The sequence below is a fragment of the Tiliqua scincoides genome, chromosome 2, assembly GCF_035046505.1.
Source record: "Tiliqua scincoides isolate rTilSci1 chromosome 2, rTilSci1.hap2, whole genome shotgun sequence".
NCBI lineage: Eukaryota > Metazoa > Chordata > Lepidosauria > Squamata > Scincidae > Tiliqua > Tiliqua scincoides.
Genome location: NC_089822.1, coordinates 35223026 through 35246753, shown reverse-complemented (window position 1 = coordinate 35246753; position 23728 = coordinate 35223026). Strand labels below are relative to the sequence as shown.

At 45.8% G+C, this 23728-nt stretch overlaps 1 protein-coding gene across 2 annotated transcripts in view; it reads right to left on the bottom strand.

The window, feature by feature from the left end:
- Positions 1-23728, bottom strand: part of VCAN (versican) — a 155448-nt gene that overhangs the window by 89049 nt on the left and 42671 nt on the right. For both annotated transcript variants that reach the window (XM_066613940.1, XM_066613941.1), the window contains exons 3-5: positions 22587-22964; positions 12281-12455; positions 10631-10758 (exon numbers count right to left, since the gene is read on the bottom strand). In XM_066613940.1, the coding sequence (XP_066470037.1) occupies positions 10631-10758; positions 12281-12455; positions 22587-22964 (681 nt within the window). The remainder of the gene's footprint in view (positions 1-10630; positions 10759-12280; positions 12456-22586; positions 22965-23728) is intronic.

Here is a 23728-nt window from a genome sequence, read left to right as displayed (position 1 = left end):
TCTTTACTTCCAGAATTATCACAAAAATTAGAAACTATAATCTGCTATGATACTTTGTAAAGGTGCCGCTGTCATCTCCTGGTTAGTTCGTTCCCATCACTTTGTTTTTGCAACTCTATTGCCCAAAGGCCTCCTGTTCTCTAAACCACCCCATTCTTCCTGGCCATTCCTTATGTCTCAGAACAGCCTCCCTGAAGATGTGAGTCATGCCCCTTCCCTATTCTCCAGATCCCTTCTCCAACTCATGCCCAACTGCAACCCCAACTGTAACCAAATCTAAGTACATGAAATTGCAACTGCTGACATCCATCCATCTCTTGCTACCTTTGTCCCTCCCCCTCTTCCCTTTCCTCTGTTATCTCCCATCTTGTCAAAATGTAGAGTTTCAGTTCCCTGAGGGCAAGGCCTGTCTTTCTTTGCCTATGACACTCTAATAAACAGCATGTACACATAGCTGATCTTATTTTAAACCATTTCTAGCCCACCTCTCCTGCTCTTAGGCAGCCCAAAGCAGCTGCAATAAAATAAAACAGAACACAAAATATAACAGATTTAAAAACACAAGAAATTAAAGTCAGCATCATCATCATTGTCAGGTTCCTTCCCTCCCTCTATTGGACAAGCAGGCTGCTGCAGGGAAAAGGGCAGCACTTGGGAAACTTTCAGTGAAACCTACTCTTCACTCTAAGAGTGGGCAGCCTGGACTTCTCAGACAAGGGTACTGCAGGAGAGTGCACACTCCCAGGGCCCTTGTCATATGCTGTTGAAGGACGAAATGAAGGGCATTTTGCTAACATGAGAGTGCAAAACGGACAGTCAAACTGTGTTTCAGTGGCTGAATGAGGAACTTTCTGGTCTTGAAAAGAATCATGGGCAGGGAAAAAGGGCAATAACCTGAATGGTCTTTTGCACCATGAAATGGCACATTCTGGGCTTCCTTCCCAGGGCACATATGCACATAAAGGATATGCACATAAAGCACCTTCAATAAGGACACTATGTACTCAGATGACCAAAGTACCTCCAAAAAAGCAACAAAATTGCCAAGAAAATCAGTGCCATTGTCATTCCACCAAGTATGTGTGCTAATATGAAAATGAAAGGATTATGTTAGTCAGTTGCTGACTTTCAAGCACTTGCAAAATAACCCTGCTAATCATCTTGCTTAAAAAAACGGCCACTCAGACCATAAACATAACAAACAAATTCCAGTTAATGTGTATTCTCACAGACAGGCAAGAAGTCTACAAACACACCAGCTGCTTTGCAAGGAAACCACAAATCCATGTGTCAGTATTACTCTGATCTGCATCTCAAGTCCTGAAGCTGCCTTTGCAACGTGTTAGCAAAACAGACACTCAACAAGGACTAAACAAGGATTATGTGAGACTGAAATCCCGATCGCCCAATTACAGGGGTGATCGGAGTTTGTTTAGCCTGGCCTGGAACACAAGAGTCTCCTCCCTGTGGAAGAGTGGAGGTGGGCTGGAACTGAGCGGAGGCAGAGGCCTTTTAAGGGACAACACCCAGCCCTCCTCCTCCTTCGCACGTGGGTGCTGTGTGGACACCCACTCACCCACCCTTAAGACAGTCTGAGTTTAACTGGTCGCCGTTTGGGGCTGGGTAGGAATTTTTTGCTGCCTGCCGCAATTGGCCAAGGGCAGGCGGTTTTTTTCACCTACCCCAGACTGTCAGAGGCAAGGGGTTTTCTCCCCTTTTAACTGCCATTGGTCACTTTAGGTGGGCAGGTGGTGCGGGTTAGGAGGCGTGAAATGGACTTTGGCGTGCACCTTCAGGCAGCATAGGCAGGGCAGAACCCAACTGCAGTCCTCAGGGGCTCGGCAGCACGAGGACGTAGACAGGGCCCTGGCTGGGACCGCGGGGTCCGCCTCAGAGACTCAGCGGCTCGAGCCGGCACAGCCCGCGGTCTGGCTGCCTTCACCTTAAGGGATAGACCTGGATGAGCTACACTGCCTGAGAATGGGGCATGGCTTGGAGTCGGGTGCATGCCAGCCTGGGGGCAGATGTGTTCTGGTACCGCCTAGTGGTCCCACCCCCGCACCACGGGGGGCTTCGCTCCTTCTGCGGCTACAGGTCTCAGCCTCCCCTTCGGTTGTAAATGCTAATGAAGTGGCCCTTTCTCCCATATCTGTTGTCTTGAGTGTTCATTAGACGGTGCGCAAACAAACGTTCAAATGATGCTCTTTAATTCTGCAGACTTATGGTAAAAAAACATGTTCAAGCTATTATCCTGAGAATGCACTGTATAAAAGCGTTTAACATCAAGCCAATTTAGCTGGTAATGAAAACACTTGGTCTCAATTTGACTAACAAAGGAACAAATGTCTGGCCTTGGAGATCCTCCATATGAGTGTAGCTGACAGTTACAGGGCATGATCCCAGACTGAAGCCCTACAGAGCTAATGTGAGCATGCCAGCAAATCTGCCCCCATGTCAGTGGGGCATGTGCATAGCTCTGCCATCCATTCTTCTCAAGAACAGAATTGATCCCCAAGGCATAGAAATTTTTTCTACAAACACTGTAATTAGGGAGAGATCATCTCTCTGTTCTCATTTAGAATGCTGGGTGCCCAGTGGGGTGGGTATGACACCAGTGGGGTCATGAACACTCAGTTGTGGGGTCACAGGAAAGAAAAAGACTGCTGGGCTAGAGAACCACCAAGTAAAGAAGGAAGCATCTGGAGTACCACATCAGGTACCAGGTGCCTGTGTCCCAGTCCTGCTCAGGTTCTTAACCATTGTGCTAAGACAGCTTTCACTACCACCAGACTTCAAGGTAATTTTTTCTGCTCTCTCCAATAAGAATATTTGGTTACAGTGAACAGTGCTGGGAAGGCATAACAGGGCAAGGAAAGGGAGGATAGTGTTCCACGAGGGGGTGCGGGACCAACAGTGGGTTCCCATAGACTATTTATTGGTTTGTTTGGGTTGTGGCACAAAAGAGGTTGAAGATCACTGTTCTAGATCAGGGGTGCCTAAACCCTGGCCCAGGGGCCACTCGCGGCCCTTGGGGACTCCCAATCTGGCCTGCAGGGAACCCCCAGTCTCTGGCCCTCTGGAGACTTGCTGGAGCCCATGCTGGCCCAATGCAACTGCTCTCAGTGTGAGGGCAACTGTTTGCCCTCTCCCATGAGCTGCGGGATGAGGGCTCCCTCCACTGCTTGCTGTTTCACATCTGTGATGCTGCAGCAGCAGCAAAGGAAAGGCCAGCCTGGCTTTGTGCAAGGCCTTTTATAGGCCTTGAGCTATTGCAAGACCTTCATGCATTTATATAAGTGCCATCTCTAATATATTCATTTATTTATGTACATTTATTCAAATTTGAAATGTAAATGAATTCTTTTTTTTCCCCAGCTCCCCGACACAGTGTCAGAGAGATGATGTGGCCCTCCTGCCAAAATGTTTGGACATCCCTATTCTTATTGTTGGCAACCTTCAGTCTCGAAAGACTACGGTATCGCACTCTGAATAGTGGTTCTGGCACAGCGTCTAGTGTGGTTGGAAAGGCCAGTTCGGGAGTGACAATCCCTTCCACACTGGAAGCAAGTGTAGTGTGTCCCTGGTCTGTCTCCCTGACTATGGGCCTTCCTTCTTTGCCTCAGTCTGTTGGCAGTGTCTCTTCAAACTGGGAAAGGCCATGCTGCACAGCCTGCCTCCAAGCAGAACGCTCAGAGGCCAAGGTTTCCCATCTGTTGAGGTTCATTCCTAAGGCTTTCAGATCCCTCTTGCAGATATCCTTGTAGCGTAGCTGTCGTCTACCCATAGATCACAAGAATTGTGATTCTAGATCACAAGAATTAATTCCCATAGCTTGCATTGAATGCAGCAGGCAAATGCAGTCCCTGAAGGCAGTTATGGACAAGGCTTTGAAGCCCACTGCTGTTGGAGATATGACGCTGGATTATACCTGAGGACTATAAGTATCCAAAACATATGAATGGAAGCATAAGAGTCTTCCTGTTGCAGAGTTAAATGACACAACTGCATGTGGATTCAAACTTATCCACTGCATTATTAACAAAATTAAGTCTCACCTAAAAACCAGTGTGACCAATGTGGAGGCCAGGGTTAAGTCCCTCATCATGTTCTCAATAGAAGTATGGAAGGAGAACTGATCTGGCATTCCAGCGGCAAATGTCCTCCCCTTTCCTCATCTCCCCAAGACGTGTAACAGGTAGAGCTATTTTTTTGTGACCTGATGTAACTACGCTGGGGGTTCAATCCTATCCAACTGTCCAGCACCAATGCTAGCCACAATGTAGCTATGAAGTAAGGGAACAAACATTCCCTTACTTTGAAGATGCCTTCATGACAGCCACTCCACCCAATGTAGCTATGAGGTAAGGGAACAAACATTCCCTTACTTTGAAGATGACTTCATGACAGCCCCTCCACCCAATGCAGCGTATACCCCTTGGGTATGGCTGCATTGACGCTGGAAAGTTGGATAGGATTGGGTCCTGGATCCATAGCCTCTTTGCCCATCTGCTAACAGGATTCTTCCTTCCCATCCAGTCACATGGCTACTGAACCTCCCAGAATTGCTCTGACACTCTCGTTAGTTTACTTAATCAGGTAAAGCTCAGACAGATATAACTAGAAATATTAAATTGACTCCTCTGGTATTGGGTTTGCCATTAAAAGTTCATTTCCCCTTAAATGCAATCCTATGCACATCTACTCAGAAGTAAGTCTCCTCCATGGATGACAAACGCTCAAGTCTTTCCCAAAGCCTGCTTGTTGTGTTTCTTTCCTCTTCGATGCCTGCAACCCACTTTCCATCCTATTTTAATAAACTGTTATTTTAATAGTTGTAAGCCTTCTTCTGCCTGTTGTGTGGTTTAACTGGGCTTTGTCTCAGCCTTCTTGGACCACTGGTTACACACCACAGCATGGTGTTGTGGGAATTTTTCATGTAACTTGGACAGAAGCTTCCAGAAGAGGGCTCTTGCTGCCTGGCTTCGTCCTGATGATGGCAGTGGAGTCTATTGAATTTTAGAACCTGGCATAGGGTTTCTCCATACAACATCAGGGTTTCCCCCTGTTTGCCACATTCTAGGCACCAAGCCTCAAATCCACTAGAATTTTAATCCTGACTTCCACTTGAAGTAGCCAAATTGACCTGACTATAAGGATCAAGAGGGAAGGATTATTTGGACCTTCAAACGAGACAAGTTTATAACTTTGTTAGTGAAATAATAAAAGTCTTTAACGTAATCTCAGAGGTCAGCTCTAACTCTGGCCCTGGGAGTGTTACAATCTGCACTTAAGTGGAGGGATTAGACCCATCATACTATCTGAGCTGCTGAATTATGTATCAGCACAAGCAAAGGTTTCCCAAACAAAAACAGATTTAACAGCTTTAACATATTTTTTTCCACATGTTTCAGAAAGACAGAGAAAATTCATCTGGCAAGCTTGTGAGTGAAGTAGCCTTGAACATTAAAGCAATGAAGAAATATTGAGAAAGAAGGGGGCACCCAAAAAGTTAAAAGTAGCCTGTAATGTTTTGATAGCTGGAATCCACTTTGCCGAGTAACTCAGCAAAATGATCAAGGCAAGTGTAGGAGAAGTTAGCTTAGCTCTGGGGTAACATGGAAACCATGACAATGTTTGGATTATGGACAACAATGCAATTTCTATTGGTTTTGGATACTGTTTTAGGTTGATTGCCTCTGCCCAGTCAAAGCACTCTAAGACTCTCCAGATTTTCCTGTTCCATGTACTTACCTTTCTGAGTTTAAGAAGCACCTGACTAAGCTTTTCTTACTGCTGTTAAAGACGGCAAGATAGAAGCCAACATTTTTGTGTTAAACCAAAACTGATTCCCTACTTGCCCAGAGTGGATTCAAGCTACTGGCCCAGGCCAAAAAGCTCAAACTCCAAGGAGATTACCAGCTGGCACTGTTTCTTGATTCGTTCTCTGAAATTCAGTTCACATATTTCATTGCACATGGAGGAAAAAATAAAGCAACACTTAATTAAAAAGGAAGATCTGTGTGTCGCAAGTTACTTGCATGCAATGGGTTTGTGCCATTGGTCAGTAAATTATGACACTTGTATGAAACAACTGGGATTAAATCATTTCATGACAGCAGCAACCCCAGATGCCCTAGCACTGGTAAATTTGTGCAGGGATGGGCAGGACGGGGAAGGGGAAGAAAAGGGTAGGGACTGGGGTAGAGAGTGGGTGTGTCAAGGGCAACAAGGGGGTGGTTATCGGTGGCACTGGCGCCACGAATATTCTATTCCCCCTTCCTGGCGTTGATCCACCTCTCTGGGGTCCACTAGGAGTTGTGCCAAACACAGAGTTGGCACAGGTCCAAGTAGACCTCCTGGGACCTCCTGGGAAAGTGGAGGCTCACCCTAAGTTAGGGGAATGAGCATTCTCTGACCTTGAGGAGGCCACTGGAACTGTCCCCCCTCACAGGATACAGTGTGCAGTCTGTATCAGCAGCAGGGATTTAGTTAGGAATGGGCTCTAAGTTTGCAATCCTATATACTAGGGGTCCCCTAACTTTCAGCTGCCACAGCAACATCATTTAGGCTGCAATCCTAACCATACCTTCCTGAGAGGAAAAATCCATTATGGGGTACAAGCCATGATGTGTATGCGCAACCTCCTGATTTTAGAAATGGGTTATGTCAGAATGCCAGATGCAAGGGAGGACACCAGGATGAGGTCTCTTGTTATCTGGTGTGCTCCCTGGGGCATTTGGTGGGCCGCTGTGAGATACAGGAAGCTGGGCTAAATGGGCCTATAGCCTGATCCAGTGGGGCTGTTCTTATGAGAGTAAACCCCATTGAACAAAATAGGACTTACTTCTGAGTAGTCCTGGTTAGGATTGTGCCCTTAGTCTTGTTCCTGTGGTGGGCCAGTGTCAATTATAGAAAATATAGATATTTTATACACAATTTAAACATATTTTTACAATAGAAGAAACATGTTTTCAACATTTATAGCTGTGAGTCTGCTTGCTGCCCTCTCTCTCTGTCAGCTGGGCTTTCAATGAGAATGATCCAGCATAGCAATTGCTTCATCCAGGAGGAGGAAGGAAGTAAATGGTGGTGGGCGGGGTGGGGGGGAGAGAGAAAAAGTTGGGGGAGCACATAATTATAATATAATTGGGCTCAGCAGGCCAGTCAAAATCTGTTAGTGGTCCATGAGCTGCAGTTTGGGGACCCCAGCTATACACGCTTACCTGAGATTAAGTCCTAGTGAACACATTTGGACTTGCTTCTCAGTAAACATGCGAAGGATTGCAGTGTTACATGCATAGGATCGCACTGTCAGGGTACTCCAATTCATGAGTTTCCCTAGTATCATGCGGTTTGATCCAATGCACCTGACAAGTGTAATTCACACAATGACTGAGTCAATATCCATGTTGATCACTAAGGACTAGAAGAATCAGTATTACTGATGGCAGTCAAATGAATGATTATCATCAAACAAACCCTTGCACGGATTGCTCCCTGCTTCCCAAGGTATTTTTTTTTCCCATTTAGCACTACTGGATGCAAACCAGTAGATGCAATAGGAGCACATTTTCAACCCCCTCAATTTAACCCTCTACAAAAGTGTGTCTGCACAACCTCACTTTATTATCATCCTTTGTAGGCAGTCTTATGTGCCTTTTTCTCAACTTCAGATTCATGAAGGACTGGTTGATTGCTGGCTATTGGCTGTCCATATTCTGATTACTGAATGCTGGAGACAAGGAGTATGAAACAGATATCTCCAGCATGTGCTACTTGTAAGCATTATAGAGGTATGTGCTTCACCACTGTTGGGGACAGAGTGCTATGCTGCTTAGCACTGTTGTAAAAAAAACCTTTCCTCCCATTGGCTTCATGGCCTATCTATTCTCCAGAGGTTTGCAAAGTAATTGTTTTTATCACTTTAGCATTGGGACATTTTGCAGTTGAAACCAACGTGATCCTTTACGATTCAATGGATTGTGGATAGTCACTTACTAGCCTATGGATATTTGGAAAATATGCATGTAACATCTGGATTTATATTACTTTTCTTAACTAAAACGTATGAAGGTGCATCATGGGAAATTATGTGTTAGAATTTCCCATTACCACTCCATCAAAGAGCTTTCCTACCACTCCCCTTCTCACATAGTCTATGGGCATGGTTTAATTGGAGCTGAGGCAGGAGAACAGTTCAGGGTCCTTAATTGTGTACTTGATGGCACCATCAGGGAGATATGGAAAATAGATTTCATTAACAGCCCAATCCTACCCCCTCCTCCAAAACTGGCAATGATGCAGCCATGCGAATATGCTGCATTCAATGATGGAAGTGGGGATCAGGAGGCTTATGGAAAGGTATTTTCCCCCTTACCTCTCTATGGGCCTCATAGTGGCCTTTGAGTCTCCTCAGACCTACACTAGCTATAAAGCTGGTGCAAATCCTAAGAGTAAAAAGGTGCAAAACTGGTATAAAAAGAGGGGATAGGCTCCTGGTGCAAGTCACTGCTGGCGATATCCTCCCCTTCTCTCCCCCTGCCTTCCCACTCCATGCCCCATGCCCCCTCCCTCCCCTCCCCTTCCCCATACACCCCCCATTGCCAACCTACTAGAAGCAAAGGAGTTTTCAGGAGCCCCTGCTGCATATACCACATCACTGCCCGTTTGCAGCAGCAGCAGCAGTTTAGAAGTACACAAGTCTGGAAGACTTTTGTGTCCCCATAAAGGGCCTAGCACTGCTAGAACACAAGTTCCGGCAGCACACGACGCAGACAGGATTGGGCCCTAAGTGTCATTTTCCAGTTTCCATTGCATCGGCCAAATATTACTGACCTGTTTATTGAGGAAGGAGAAAGGGCAGAGTCAGCTAAATAAATATTAATTGACCATTTAAATACAGAAATTCAATAACAAATACAACAACTCGTAGTTTTGTTACAAATGCATTACAATTTTTGCTGGCTTTGTATAAATGGCAAACTATAGTTTGCCACAAACTTGCAATAGAAGATTCTAATCTCATCCTTTTGTGACCAGTGGAAGTGAGAAGAGAAGGAAGGAGCCCATGACCCAGAAGCTTGAGCTTTCCCCATAGTTGTAGCAGAAAACCGTGACTCGTTATGTCTGAACACAGATGTTCCAAGTCTGTTAGCAAGCATATCAACATCATTCATGCCCACTCATGTGCCCTTCGTGACTCCATATTTATTAATCAAAGAATTAGCTTGCAACTGCATTAAAGCAGAAACATTCAAATAGGCATGATAAACATCAGTTTCACATAACATTGTCAGAACTCTTTATACATGATTATCTTGACTTTTTAAATTTTTAATCATGTAGCATTTAAATTGGTAATTTGATAATCAAACTTGAAAACATTTTACAGAAAATCATAAACAGGCACTGATATTTATTATTTTATTTCAGGGACCTCCAAACTATGACCTGAAGTGCACCAAGAAAAACATCCCAGGCATAGCGCAATGGAGGCCTTGCCATTTGGCCCCGCCTCCTTCCGTCTTTGCACAAAGAAACAGTAAAGAAATCTGTGAAGAAACTCATGCAGAGCAGCTGCTTCCACTGTCAATAGCCTCAGAAGGCTCTGCACCCCAATTTCCTGGGGAAGCAGCTGCCCGGCATGAGTATCTTCACAGATCAGGCATAAACAGAAGAAGAGGTGGGGCAGAACACTAAGGCTTCACCACCGCCAAGCCCAAGATTATTTTCTTGATGCAGGAGATCCCAAGTTTGGAGGCCCCTGCTTTATCTGATTAAAGAAGTGGGCAGATAAAGCACTATTTCTTAAAGATCACTGTAGTTTTAGAAAGCTGAGGTCATGGTACAAACACAGTTGCTTAGGACTGTAGTAAGTCCTACTGAACTCAGTAGGGGTCACATCCAAGTATGCATACACGATCAGGCAGAAAAAGGAAATGGGGGAGCTGAAATCATGGTTGCATATACACATCTCTCTCCACAGTGAACCTATTCTGGCACAGCGAACCTATTATTCTGGCAAATTTGCAACAAATTTGCAACACAATTCAACAAATTACTGTTCCAAGCACTCTCCACCTTCAAAACGGACTGCACAGTGGCTGGCACACTGCCAACCCAACATGATGCACCTTCCCTCTGTCCTTCATTGGTGACAACACTAAAGTCAGCACCACACAGATAGCGAAGGGATGTTGCGGAGGCGGTGGCAGAAACCACTGGGTGGTCAAGGCCTCCTCATAAGGAGTGATCCCAGTTTCCTCATGAGGAACAATCCTGACTGCCGCAGGAGGAGCAAGTTTTCCCATTCCTGCCCCTCCCTGGTCACCAGGGCAACTAGAAAGGTGGGAAAACAGGACACAGCTGGGAGCAAGGGGTTGTAAAAAACCAGTTAGTAATGCGCTGACAAAGAGAAAGAAAGGACAAACTAGTAGAGAGGTTGAGGGTGTGCCTAAACTGAGGTACTACAAAGCTAACTTATGGAGAGAAGGAGAACCAGGATGATTCAACCCCCTTCCCTTTCAAGGAAATTGAGGTACCCTGAGGGAACTGAGGTATGCAGGATAGGACACCCCCACATCACAAATCCCATCTGACATTGAGTGCCACAATTAAGGGTTTTGCTTACCATTTAAGCTTCCCACATAGCAATAGGCATCATAAGTCTCATTAGGAAGACGATATCCGTAGGATCTGACTCCTTCTTTGCCCATCATGTCTCCATAGCAGCCAACTCTAGGTTGCCGGATAGGATACCTGCAATATATTTTTATTTTATTTATTTATTTATTTATTTATTTTATATTCCGCCTATCTCCCCGAAGGGCACCCAAGGCGGCTAACAATCAGGTTAAAAATACAAAACAGATAAACATTAAAAATACAAAACAGTTAAAAACAATTAAAACAAAATAAAATACATGGATAAAATACATAGCACGCAGTAAAAGACAAATTTATAAAAACAGCCCTTATGGTGCCTCGAAGGCTTTCCTGAATAAAAAAGTCTTCAGGCCCTGCCGGAACGCTAATAATGAGGAAGCTGCTCTCAATTCAAAGGGGAGGGAATTCCGTAGTGTAGGTACCTAAGCGACTAAGATGATTACGGGGCTGGGGCACCTTCCTTATGAGGAAAGGCTACGGCGTTTCGGCCTCTTCAGCCTAGAAAAGAGATGCCTCAGGGGGGACATGATTGAGACATACAAAATTATGCAGGGGATGGACAGAGTGGAGAGGGAGATGCTCTTTACACTCTCACATAATACCAGAACCAGGGGACATCCACTAAAATTGAGTGTTGGGCGGGTTAGGACAGACGAAAGAAAATATTTCTTTACTCAGCGTGTGGTCGGTCTGTGGAACTCCTTGCCACAGGATGTGGTGCTGACGTCTACCCTAGACGCCTTTAAAAGGGGATTGGACAAGTTTCTGAAGGAAAAATCCATTACGGGGTACAAGCCATGATGTGTATGCGCAACCTCCTGATTTTAGAAATGGGTTATGTCAGAATGCCAGATGCAAGGGAGGGCACCAGGATGAGGTCTCTTGTTATCCGGTGTGCTCCCTGGGGCATTTGGTGGGCCGCTGTGAGATACAGGAAGCTGGACTAGATGGGCCTATGGCCTGATCCAGTGGGGCTGTTCTTGTGTTCTTATGTGCCACCACCGAAAAGGCCCTGTTTCTGGCCGCCATTCCCTTCACCACTCTCAATGATGGCACAACCAACGGGGCCCCTTCTGATGACCTAAGAGAATGGACCGGATTATACGGAAGAAGGCGGTCTCTCAAATACGTTGGTCCCAAGCCGTTTAGGGCTTTAAAGGTCATAACCAGCACCTTGAATTCAACCCGGAAGCGACCAAGGCCGTCTCCATCCCGAAGCCAGGCCTGAAGCCAGATTGAAAGGGATCCAGATAATCCGCTTCATCCAGGATCCTCTGGAGCTGAGACGCCACCACCCGGTCGATCACTTTGCCGAGAAACGGGAGGTTTGAGACTGGCCGATAATTATCCAACATAGAGGGTTCCAGAGAGGGCTTTTCAGGAGGGGGTGAACCACTGCTTGCTTTAATGCCAGAGGCACCACCCCCTCCCTCTGTCCACTAGGCCAGTCCCTCCCAGGCAGATCTAACCAGCCATGCTGGGCACGGATCCAGTATATTATGTGAAGCTGATGGTCAAGCTGATGGTCAAGCTGATGTAACCAGTTTTCCACTGTAGAGTCATTAAGGCCATTTATGTTTAGATGCACAGTCAAGAGGCAACTTGATCATCTCACCTAACAGTCTGGTCAGACAACCAGCCAGCGTCACACTGCTCAAATCCATCTTCATAGGCAGCTTTCAGTTGATCAGAAGTCGCTATCACAGCACCATTCTCCAAACAAGCCTCCTTGGCCTGCTTGAAATTCATGGTGTACCTGCTGGTTGCTGCTCGGTAGTGGAACACAACACCTGCAAAGGAAGGAAAGCCATGGGAGTCACTAGTGTTGCACTGATGTTCGCTACATTTATGGTGAATTTGTTATCGGTGAAATAGAGAGGAAGGTTTGAAATGCTGTATAGCAAGGCAGAGGCCCAGCAGCAAGCTATTCAGCATCTCATTTTATGATGTGGTAAGTTGGGCTGAGCTGCCAGTACATGCAGCCCAGTAATAGGATTGGGCTGTAAGACAGACTGAATGCACACTAAACATCTGTGAAGCAACCTTCTAAAAAACTATACATGCAGGCCTGTCCTCAGACCTGCTTCACTGCAATCAAGGGGACTACTCCAAAGTAGCCAAGTCCTGTAGGCACAGCAATGCATCGGGTTAGCAGCCCTTTCCACTTGTCATCAAAGGCAGCTATGGCCATGTGCTGGGGGCACTGTTTCGTTTGGCAAGCGCCTCTGCATTGCTGTCGCCACCTGGAATAGCTCCAACAGCAAGTGGGAGGGTCACTTACATGGCACGTTGCGGTGCCTGAAGTATTTACCATTTTGCCCTCTCTCTAGCTACGCTACTGCTTAATAATATGCTCAAAATGTGGCCCAATGCCCTTTTATCTGTATTCCCTTTTTTAAAAAATCACTATTTTGTGCACGTCGGTCAATAATGCTGCGGCATGCTTATTATATCTATTGCGGAAAGTGTTCCAACTCAAATAAACACTTCAACATGATTAAGTAGGTGCAAGCCTGCAGCCCAAATCCTATTGATATCAATGGGACTTAGGCATGCTTCATGAAATATGGGGTTGCAGCATTTCTCTGAAAAGTATCCTTACCATTTCCCACAGTATTGTTGGGACTGGAATTTGTTCTCTCACACACTGAAGTGTAGAACCATTCCACATAACTCAAACTGTTAGTTCAAATGCATAACTCATCTAAGCTTCCAATTAGATTACTAACGTTTGGCCAAAACTGTGTTTGGAAGGGGGCCAAATCTTAGCATGCCCATAACGTTAGAAGGTGGCAGAGAGCCAGCCACACTAGGTATATTCCTCCCTGGAATTTCCAACGTGCTATTATCCTATTGAAGCAGATCTAAAATTCTCTTTTCGGCTAGCTCAGCTATCAATATATTAGTGATAATAGCAATAATATTAAAAATAGAAACCTACTATTACTTAGTTTATTGGGGTGGGGGGAAGCCTTTCCGGGGCAGGGAGAGGTCAGGGGAGGGGTGAGTGGAAGACAAACCAGGGCAGGAGGGAGTGGGACCTGTGAAGCTCCGCTCTGCCGGATCCAATGCTCCATGTCAGGCTGAAAAACCCAACACAGAGCTCCTCCAGTCAGCAAAATAGCTGGTATAGACTGGAGGAGATCCATTGACGGAACAGCACCTTTACCCAGGGAAGGTTTTACCCCTGAAGAAACTCCAGTGGCTGTCATGGTGCCCATAGGATGCAGTGGTAGCCATTTTGGCACCTCTGGGTGCCAGGCAGCTCAGGATTGGGCTGAGAGTTGCCAGCTAGTAAGAAACCTAGGCTATGTCCCTAACATAGACCCAATGGGACCCATAGCTGATGGCTACCTCTGGTTCATCCAGCTGAAAAAGAGAGAGCTTCTTCCTTTGCTACATGTATTAAAGTGACAACCAAACATGCCTTCTCTTCCCTTGCACACAAAAGACCATAGAAGTGGTGTGACCTAACCATCCTAGATTAAAGTGCTGGAAAATAGTTTCAGATGAGCTTTGACCTTAAACATGTGAAGACATTAATCTGGTCAATGTACATCTTGATCAGCAATTTTAAAAAAAAATTTCAAAGCCAATTTAGATTTGTGGCCTGTCAAAGTCTGTGCTTCTGAAAGATTCCCCCACTTAATTCCACTCAATCGCAATTTTTCAGGTAACCTCTACTGCTGCAAGGATACAAATGAAGTTGGATGAGGCACCATTTCCTGATTTTTTTTCCCCCAGTCATTAGACAAGGACATTTTCAAAGACTGAGTTAACATGTTGAAACTGCAAATACAAACTTGCTTTAAACCTCTGTGATATCCAAGCAAGAAAGATTAAAAAGTAAACATTCCTACTTCAAGCCTATGCACATTTACCTGCAAATAAATTCCACTCCTTAAGGGGACACTTTACAGACTTGCTTCTGAATAAGTGTGCAGAGTGACTACAAGCTTAGGAAATGATTATATCCTGTGCATATTTTATTCAGGGTTAAAATACACTTGATAAAGGAGATCTGTGAGCAGATCTTTTTCATATTTTCTTGAAAGCAACAGTGACTCCATTTTTGATTGAAGAAGCAGTGCTAGAGGAGGTACTTCCTGTGACATTGTCCCAATCTACTCACACACACACCCAAAAAACCTGCTTTTTGTCCACCAAGTTAAAAATACAGATGCATTACTGCATTAATTCTAAAAGAAATAATTTAGAAGGTTTTAGAAAGTGCCTTATGGCCCAATCTTGTTGAGAGCCTATGGCAGCAGATCTCACAATTCTCTGCAGCAAACTCTGTTCTAGAGATGCAAAAGCTACACTGCCATTATGCCCTTTGGAGCTGATGGTGCAAATGACTGGAGATTTCGTGCATGTGCCAGTGGCTCCCAGATGCCGCACCAGACCAGTTAATGTGGCTGCAGGGGCAGTTTAGGGGTGGATTGGGGCAGGAACTAGGTCAAATCAGCAGAAGAAGGGCCAGCTGGGCACACCAAATCCTGAAATCCTCTTTTTCCTGTCCCTGAAACACCCCCGGAGGCTCCTCAGGCTTACACCAGCTAAATAGCTCATGCAGGTCCAAGGAAACTCACTGGCAGCCAGGTGGCTTACGGGTCATAAGTAAAAAGATTTTTACTTACCTCTCCCAGGTCATTTAGTTGTCACTCCCCCCACCACCACCACCACCACCACTGTTGCATTCAGCACATATTTTGTTGGCAGTGCTGAATAATATGGGCTGGCAGAGAAAAGGACTTGGCTGTTAAATCAGGGGAATCATGTTGGGGTTAGGGACAAGTGAGATAATCTCTTCAGTCATCTTCATTTATCTCAGTAATTCTCCATTACAGTAGGTGATAAATGTTTCGAGGGTACATTAAACTGATCTGAGTTCTCAAAAGCAGGACATGGTCATCGGCATATAACAGGGCAGGCATCGATTAATTCCCCAGACATGGTTCATGGGTAACGCTCTCTCTACAGTGCTGCTGCTCTGATCAAAAGCAGAACCCCTACAACTGCTTTTACATTAAAAACAAAACAACAAAAAAAGACTGGGAGATCCAAACATGGTTCTCCTAAATCATGCCTCAACTTGCATCTGAGGGTCAAAACAGTTAAAACAAAAGGTCTTCCCCCATGTGAATGTGTTCAGATACTCAGTGTTAAGTACATTTTCCAATATGTTCTCTTCAATTTCCTCTGATCCAGAAAGGGATGGGAAAATCCAGCGTAGCACAACTTGAGTCACAAGTTTCTGCTCCCCGTGACTTGACTCGAAAGCGAGTCATAACTGGGGCACTTTCTGAGTCGCCGAGTTACCCTTTCGTGACTGTAAAGGACTTGAGTCGCGTCGCCCCCTTCAAAAAGCCTGCCGTGGAAAAAGACAGGGCTACTGCCTGGGGGTGTGTGTGTGTTCTCTTTTAATACTCCCCTGGTGTACCCACCCATCTGAAAACAGGGCAGGAGGCGGTGGGAGGGACTGCATGAAAGCAGTGACAGAAGCAGCACGAGCAAGGAGAGTCACGTGCAACAGCTGCGAGGTTTACCAGGATGACCCAATCTTTGGCAGCTGGTCACAAGTAGTCCCACTGTAGCCAGTCATCCAATGAGGCTCCCTCTTCCCACATAACAATGGAGCCATGTGCCTGGCAAGCGTGATAGCAAGAACACCCTTGGGCTCCTCCTCCTGCCCTACCTCAGCCAAAGAAAATATCAGAACATCCATTCTTTGTCCAATGAGCATTGATTCCTTCCTTCCTGTCTGCCAAAAGAGCATGCTCCACCTCTTTTGCAGACTGCAAAAGCAAACATTAACCCTTCACTGCCTCCTGACTGGAACCTCCCTGCTGCTCACCCAGTCTGAATGATGGCCTCACAAGATTTTTCACACCATGAAAACAGGAAGCATGCATACCCAAACACAGACAGACTTGAGTCTGCATGTGTGGGGACAAGTGCTGAGTCAGGGGGCCCTTGACTTGAGTATTTTTCCAAGTCCTGTGCATGTGAGTCGGGTGTAAACGAGTCAGCAAAAAACACAGATTTTAGCAACTCCAAGTCAAGTTACCTGATTTGAGTTCCCATCCCTGCCAGAAAGTATATATTACCTATCTATAAAATTACCATTTTCCTGAAACAGGTAAATTAGGGCCCTGTTCAATAATATGTGACGAAGCTGCACAGTATGCCATAGTTGCAATAATTAGCAAATTGTCCCTGGGGTTTAAAGTCCAAAATATGTTATTTGATTATGAACTATAGAATGCAAGAGGTAAAATCTGCTGTTCAAGTTCTCTTATGTTAAGACAAGCATCTAAATTTTTCTTTTCCATGTGTCTATCTGTTTAAGAATTCCAACACAGAGTGAACAAATAAACTGACTGAGGAGCAAGATACAGTAGCGTAATAATTGTGCTGAAATTCAGACAAACAAGATTAACGTAAATCCTGGGGAAAGAGTCAAGAGAAGTTCCAGGAAAACTGATATCAATGTTTTGTAGTTTTGATTAATCTTGTAAGCATTCAGTTGGATTGCATCGTGCTGTTCTATTTATTTTTATATTTTGCAGTTTTAAAATGCTGTAACACGCACTGACCTCTTTCCCTTTTGGAAATTTTGCCCCCAAAAGCAAAATATACAGGGGGCAAGGAACTTAACATGTCAATGTTAACAAATTTGTTATGTAACAAAGGTTAACAAACAACTTTATTTACTGATGTCTTAAGAAAGCTTTTCAGACAAAGAACGTGGCTTGGTTGAACATCCACAGTCCTGCTTTTTAGTATTAGATCACTATTTAAAAGAGTTTTTTTGTTTAATTGTCTATATTGCCTCAGCTACAAAATCTGTTACAGTGGGCTGCAAATCAATGAATGTTTCAGTAGTGTTTATATGTGCTTCCACTGATAGTCTTTACTAATGTGCATAACTTCCATGCTAAAAACAACCTTTAGTTTTAAAATCTTTTAAATGTGGTCTAAACTATGACATGTAACCACAATCAGATCTTGGTTTCATAATCAAATGTGTAAACCATGTGTAGATGGCACATGGCACTGTGTGGTTTAACTGACCAGAATTTTTGCATCATCATTCTGCATGAAAGAAAGAAGGAAAGAGGAGGGGAAGAAAACATAGAGGCTCAGCACTTCTTCCACAGTGTTCGTGATCAAACAAACCATGATTTTCTGGATCATCTGAAAACACCCACAAGACTGCCTTGCTGACCAGTTAAAAACAGTCTACAGCTGCTTGATCTATAGACATCAGCAGCTGATGCTTTTCATATTACATAAACAAACATTATAATATGTTAATAATAATATCAAGCATTAGGAGCAAGGGATAGCAATTGGTCCATCCTACTGACAAAGCGTGTTCTGTAATTAAGGACCATACTGACATGGTCCAACATCAATAAAGACCAACAACATCAAAGCATTAAGACAAAAGACTACACATGTTTGTAAACACCCAAATCAGCATGCATGGCATCCTCTCACTTGCAGGGGCTCTTCAGTTCCCAAACTTCCAGTGGGATCCCCATGAACTGTCCTCATCAGCACCACAAAAGGTTGGAAACCTTCCATACTGCCACCCCATCAGGTACAAGGGGTTGCTAACACAAAGGTAAATCAGTGCCTCTTCAAAAGAAACGGCTGTGGTGACTGAATGCTCTTCAGACTCCTACGTCTACTACATGCCTTCTACCACAATGTTGCATTGGCACATTTTCGCAAATTATAACACAATTTACATTCACAGATGTAAAAACTACCCCACCTATACACTTGACTGCACCTACGTTAATCCCTGTAGAAGTGTGCACAGTTGCATTAAACTAATATGCAGTATAGCTACAGGGGCTGCCAGAAGTAGGAAATCAGCAGCACTGAAGTGGTGTAGCTGTTTTGGAGATTCAAATCCAAGGTTCAGTTTGGGCTATCTTGATGACTCCCTATAGTGCATTGCACAGCCCTGGCAGAGGGATCCGTTTCACCATCCAGTTCAAGGGTCTCATGCTGATGTCAGCGGTAGAAAGATATATCAGACTATTTAATCCAGAGACTGTAGTTAAAACAAATTGCGGCCCAATCCTAACCCCCACCAGGCCATAGCATGCTGTGCCACTGCCGGAGTGCACACTGCACATTATAAGGGGAAACAGCGACCACATAGTCCCAGAGAGGCAAGTCAAACTTTTTCTTAAATACATCTCCATAGGCTGCCTGGCCTCCAATGGGTCTCTTCAGACCTACGCCTGCTGGCATAAGTCCAAGGAAGGGAGTGTTTCAGGGCAGAGAAAGGGAGATAGGATCTCAGCATGCATGACTGCCGCCAAGATACTCCTCCTGCCCTGAACTTCCCCCAATTGCTGACCTACCTGCTCCAGCAGAGCATCTGGGAGCTGCTGTTACTTGCACACGGCCTATGGTCGTTTACATGGTTTGCTCTGGCCATTAGTGGGGGTGTGCGCCAAACAGGGTGGGGAGGGGGTATACCGAGGCTAGGAAGGGGACAGTTATCAGTTGCAGCAGTGCCACTGATACCCTACCCCGCTTCCCATCCTCAATCCACCTTTCTCAGTCCAATCTGCTGGCAATCACTGGCACTGGTGTAACAAATATTGTTGCAGGTCTGAGTAGACCCAATCGAGCAGCGGAGGCTTACCTTGGGCAAGGAAATAAATGTTCCCTTACTCAGAGGAGACCTCCCGGACTGTGCCCCCCTCTGCAGGATGCAGTGTGCGCTCTGGTGGCACAGCTGCATTTGGGCAAGGGGGTTTAGACAGGACTGGGCTGTAAGAAGGGGTGCTTTCTTTCCATATCTGCTTTCTTTATTTATATCTAATTCTTCCAACTTGCTGCTGAAGCATCTAGAACAAACTGGTTGATATCCATAAAAACAATTCTTCCCCCACATCAGCCAGAGACACAGAAAAAGCTGATACACAGCTGACACCGTGATTTAATGAGGTTTTGAAAGAGAAAATAAAAGCTGTATATAAAGATGTCACCTGCCACCCACTGGCAACTGAAACTTGCACTCATCTTTGGAAGCTGTTCAAAAATTCCTGAGTTTCCAAGGGGTGTTTCTTGTGATTTTGTGTTCTAATTAGGACTGAATGACATACTGAGCATTGTAGCTCATGCCAGGGTGATGTTAGTTTACAAAACTAACTGGGAATAATGTGAAAAGTCAGCCAAGCTGTCCCTGAAAGTTGATACTGAAGGAAGAGAGAAAGCTTCATTCTCAGTATGTATAAGGGAAAATGTAACAAGGAACAGAAGTAGTACTGGCTTTCTTGTGGCATACTGCCCATGAAAAGTATGGGAGGTTCTAGACTATGCCAAGTTCAGAGTTTGCATTTGATGCCTTTTAAGACAAGCTCTTTTTCTTGCATTTTGGGGGGGGGGGGGGGGAATATAGCTAATTTTAGGATTTCTTGAGCAGAGCCATCAGCTTTCCCATAATGGGTTGAATGTTTTTAATCAAGCCATAGCAGCCACCAGCCTTGAGCTGATTTTTTTTTTTTTTTACACATATATGCTGCCTTTCCTCCAAGGAACTCAGATTTGTCCCTTTTATCCTCACAAAAGCTCTATGAATTAGGTAAAGCTAAGAGATAATGAAAGACTCAAGCTCTTTCATAGATTAGCAGGGATATGAACCTTCTACCCACTAAGGGTTTCCGTTCTGCCTTTTCCAAAGCGTTTTTGTTGAATCGGCAAAGCAGCATTCACACTGTTGGTATGGGACATTCACAAGTGCTGGAAGTGGACAAAGCCAGTGTCTGGGAAAAGAAGGTGCCAAAATTATGCATTATTCCAGCAGTTCCCAACCATACTGAGGTAACAGCAGCCTTCTTTTGTGGTAGCTTCTGGTAGCTCTCCTGTGCACCACCATCTTGGATTCCACATATGAATGTTTACTCAGAAGTCAATTCCACTGTGTTCACTGGGGCATATTATTTCCTATTATGTATGCTCAGAATTATAGCTTTAGGGTGCAATCTTAACCCCCGGGTTAGGCCAGTGCAAGTCACTTACGCCTACCCGGGGGTGTCACAAACTACGACACGTTTGTGCTGACTTAGCAGTCAGGGAGACCAGTGAAAGGAGCTGTGCTGGCCTCCCTGCGCTGATTCAGGCCAGGTGGGGAAAGTTTGCGTTGGTCAAGCACAGCCAACGCAGGTGTTGGGGGGGCATGGGGAGGGCAGAAAGGAAGCATTTTGGGATGCGGGAGGGTGGGAAGTGGGTGTTCCTGGGGGCAGGTGGGCTGGCAGCGCGACCAGGATCCAGTGGTTATGCCAGATCCTGACCCCGTTCCTGGGCAGCACAGCACAGCCTATGGCCGCTGTGTTCTGCTTGGATCTGCACCACCTCATCAGGAGGTGCAGTTCCGAGTAGACCCATTGGTGCCACTGCAGCATGACACAGGGTAAGGGGAAAGTTTTCTCCTTGCCTTGGGTTGCACCGCTTTTGGCCCAAAACTTGAGCTGGATGAAGCGCAGGTCCACCAGCCTGCACAGGTCCAGCACAAGTTAGGATTGGGCTGCCCATCACACTTGGGCTACCTTAGTATTAATTTTTATAGTTTGTTTAATACAAATACCCTCTTAATTCTCTCTTAGCTTCAAACTGTGGAATCAAATTCTGGTTAACTGGAATCCGTAATTAGTAGTTAAAATCCATGCTGAAGTAACATTTAACTATGATAATAGCTAGAGAGAAGAGAATGTGGGCAGAGTAAATATGCCACCCCATATCCCACACCTGATCAGTTGAGAGATTGCTAGTATGACATCAACACCAGAAGGAAACACAGGAGCCCGAGGGGGAATCTTCAGATCTTAAAAGTGTACAGCAGGGAAGGCTCAGGCCTGGCCATAGGCGAGCTCGCATTCAATGAAAAGATGGATTTCCTTTAAATCACTAACACTTTTGCACCAAAAGAAAGTATCTTCAGAAGTATCTTCAGAAGAACAGAAGGTACAGAGCTGAGGGAGCCTTTGGAATATACCATAGATTCAGCCATTTGAGGCTTCAGGACTAATCTTGGTCCCATGAGCAGTACTAGCTGTTCCCTGTCCCAGTTGTCAGCCCAAGGAAAAGATAGGCATGGAGTGATAATACTTGTGAAAACTGGACTTCTCGCCATTTTCTTTGACTCCTCCTCAAACTGACCCTCCCATGAAACTAGAAGATGTAATCATGATATAATGATGTCTTGCTGGCAAATGGGTAAAGTTTTATGATCTGTATGAAAGACATAAATTTATTTTTGTCTAGTAGCTGATTTGCTTCACAAAGGGCGCAATTCCAACCTGTACCAGAGCAGGCAAGCCAGGAGGCTTGCGCTGCATCCAATGCAGGTCTGCTGGCTGCAGCGGCTCAGCCAGGGGCAAGGGAAAGCTCTTCCCCTTACTCCTGGGTAAGGGCTGCTTGCTCCAATGGGTCTCCTCGGACCTGCACCACCTCTGGATGCGACACAAGTCTGAGGAGAATGGAGCGGCTTGAAGCCGCTCCGTTCTTCCCGGGGATGGGGGTGGGATCCAGCATAACCGCTGGGTCCCAGCCCTGCCCCTGGCTCCCCACCTGCCCGCCCCCAGAACTGCCCATCACCCGCCCTCCCCCGCCCAGAAACACCCCCTCCCGCCTCCTCCCCGCCCCCCCACGCCTACCTTTGCAGTTTGTGTCGGCGCGGGTGCGCTGACACAAGCAATGGCAAGGAAGCCGCCGCAGAGGCTTCTGCTGGCCTCTGTGTGTCAGCGCATCTAGATGCGCTGACACAGCTTCCACCCATGTAGGCGCAAATGTGCTTTACAGCACATTTGCAACCCTCCCAGGGCTCCTATGCCAGCATAAGTGCCGGTTAGGATTGTGCCCAAACACAAATGTAGCAAAGAGAATCTTACCATCAACAGCCAGCGAGATGATGTCTTGAGTGTCCTCAATTCCGTACATGACATCACAGCGGTAAACCCCAGCATCGCTTGCCCGCAATTTCACCATAGTCAATGATGCATCACCAATGTCTTCCGGGTGACTTGGAACCGATACTCTTCCTTTGTAACCTTGGCCTATCTTGATATTCCCATTTTGGGCCACCAAAACCGTAGTTTCTCTTATATCTTTTCCACCTTTATCCTGTTCAATCTTTGACCACTTTATCCGGAGAAATTCACTGGTGTTGTGGTAGCTAGGAGGCAGAGTAGGCAAAGTCGAAAAGAAGCAAGGAAGGACGGCTTTTCCAGCGAGGGAGCCTTTCACTGGCGGACTTTTTTCCACTTGAACTGAAAGAGAAAATATCATATTACTAAGCAAGCAGAAGTTTAGCTACATGAAATCTATTCAGACTTAAAAAAAATCAGATAATCAAACTGTTCTAGATTAGTGCAGCTCAGAGCTCAGCCAGTGGTGAAAATGAACAAGGACGAATATATGCAAAGTACAGGGGAGCTGATAAAACATTTTACCCAAATTCCACCATGATCTTAAAAATCAAATATCCGCCTACACGGGTCAATGTGGACTTGTGCCAAGTATAGAGCACTGACTGAAGGCCACTGCTGGAGCTTACCCCTGGGCAAGGAAAGAAGTGTTTCCTTAGCCCAATGGTTCTCAAACTTTCTGGGAGAGTTTGAGAGCCACTAAGTACTTGTGTGGGCGGGGGGGGGGGCGGGGAAAGGCAGCCGTGTGATCCCCAGGATCACGCTGCCCAGGGGGGCTGCAGGGGCTTGGGTGCACTTACCCAAGCCTCTTGCAGCTTCCCCAGGCTGCGAGAAGCCCGGCACAACCTGCAGCAGGGCTCCCCGCAACAGTGAAAGTAAATGTGGAGCGATCACGCTCCACAAGCAGAGGGGGGGGTGCAATCGCTCCGCATTTACTTTCACTGCTGCAGGGAGCCCTGCTGCAGGTTGCGCCGGGCTCCCTGCAGCCTGGGGACACTGCAGGAGGCTTGGGTAAGTACACCCAAGCCACTGCAGCCCCCTGGGCAGCCCGATCCTGGGTATCACGCTGCTGCCTCCTCCCTGCCTCCAGGCTGCCCCTGCCCCTT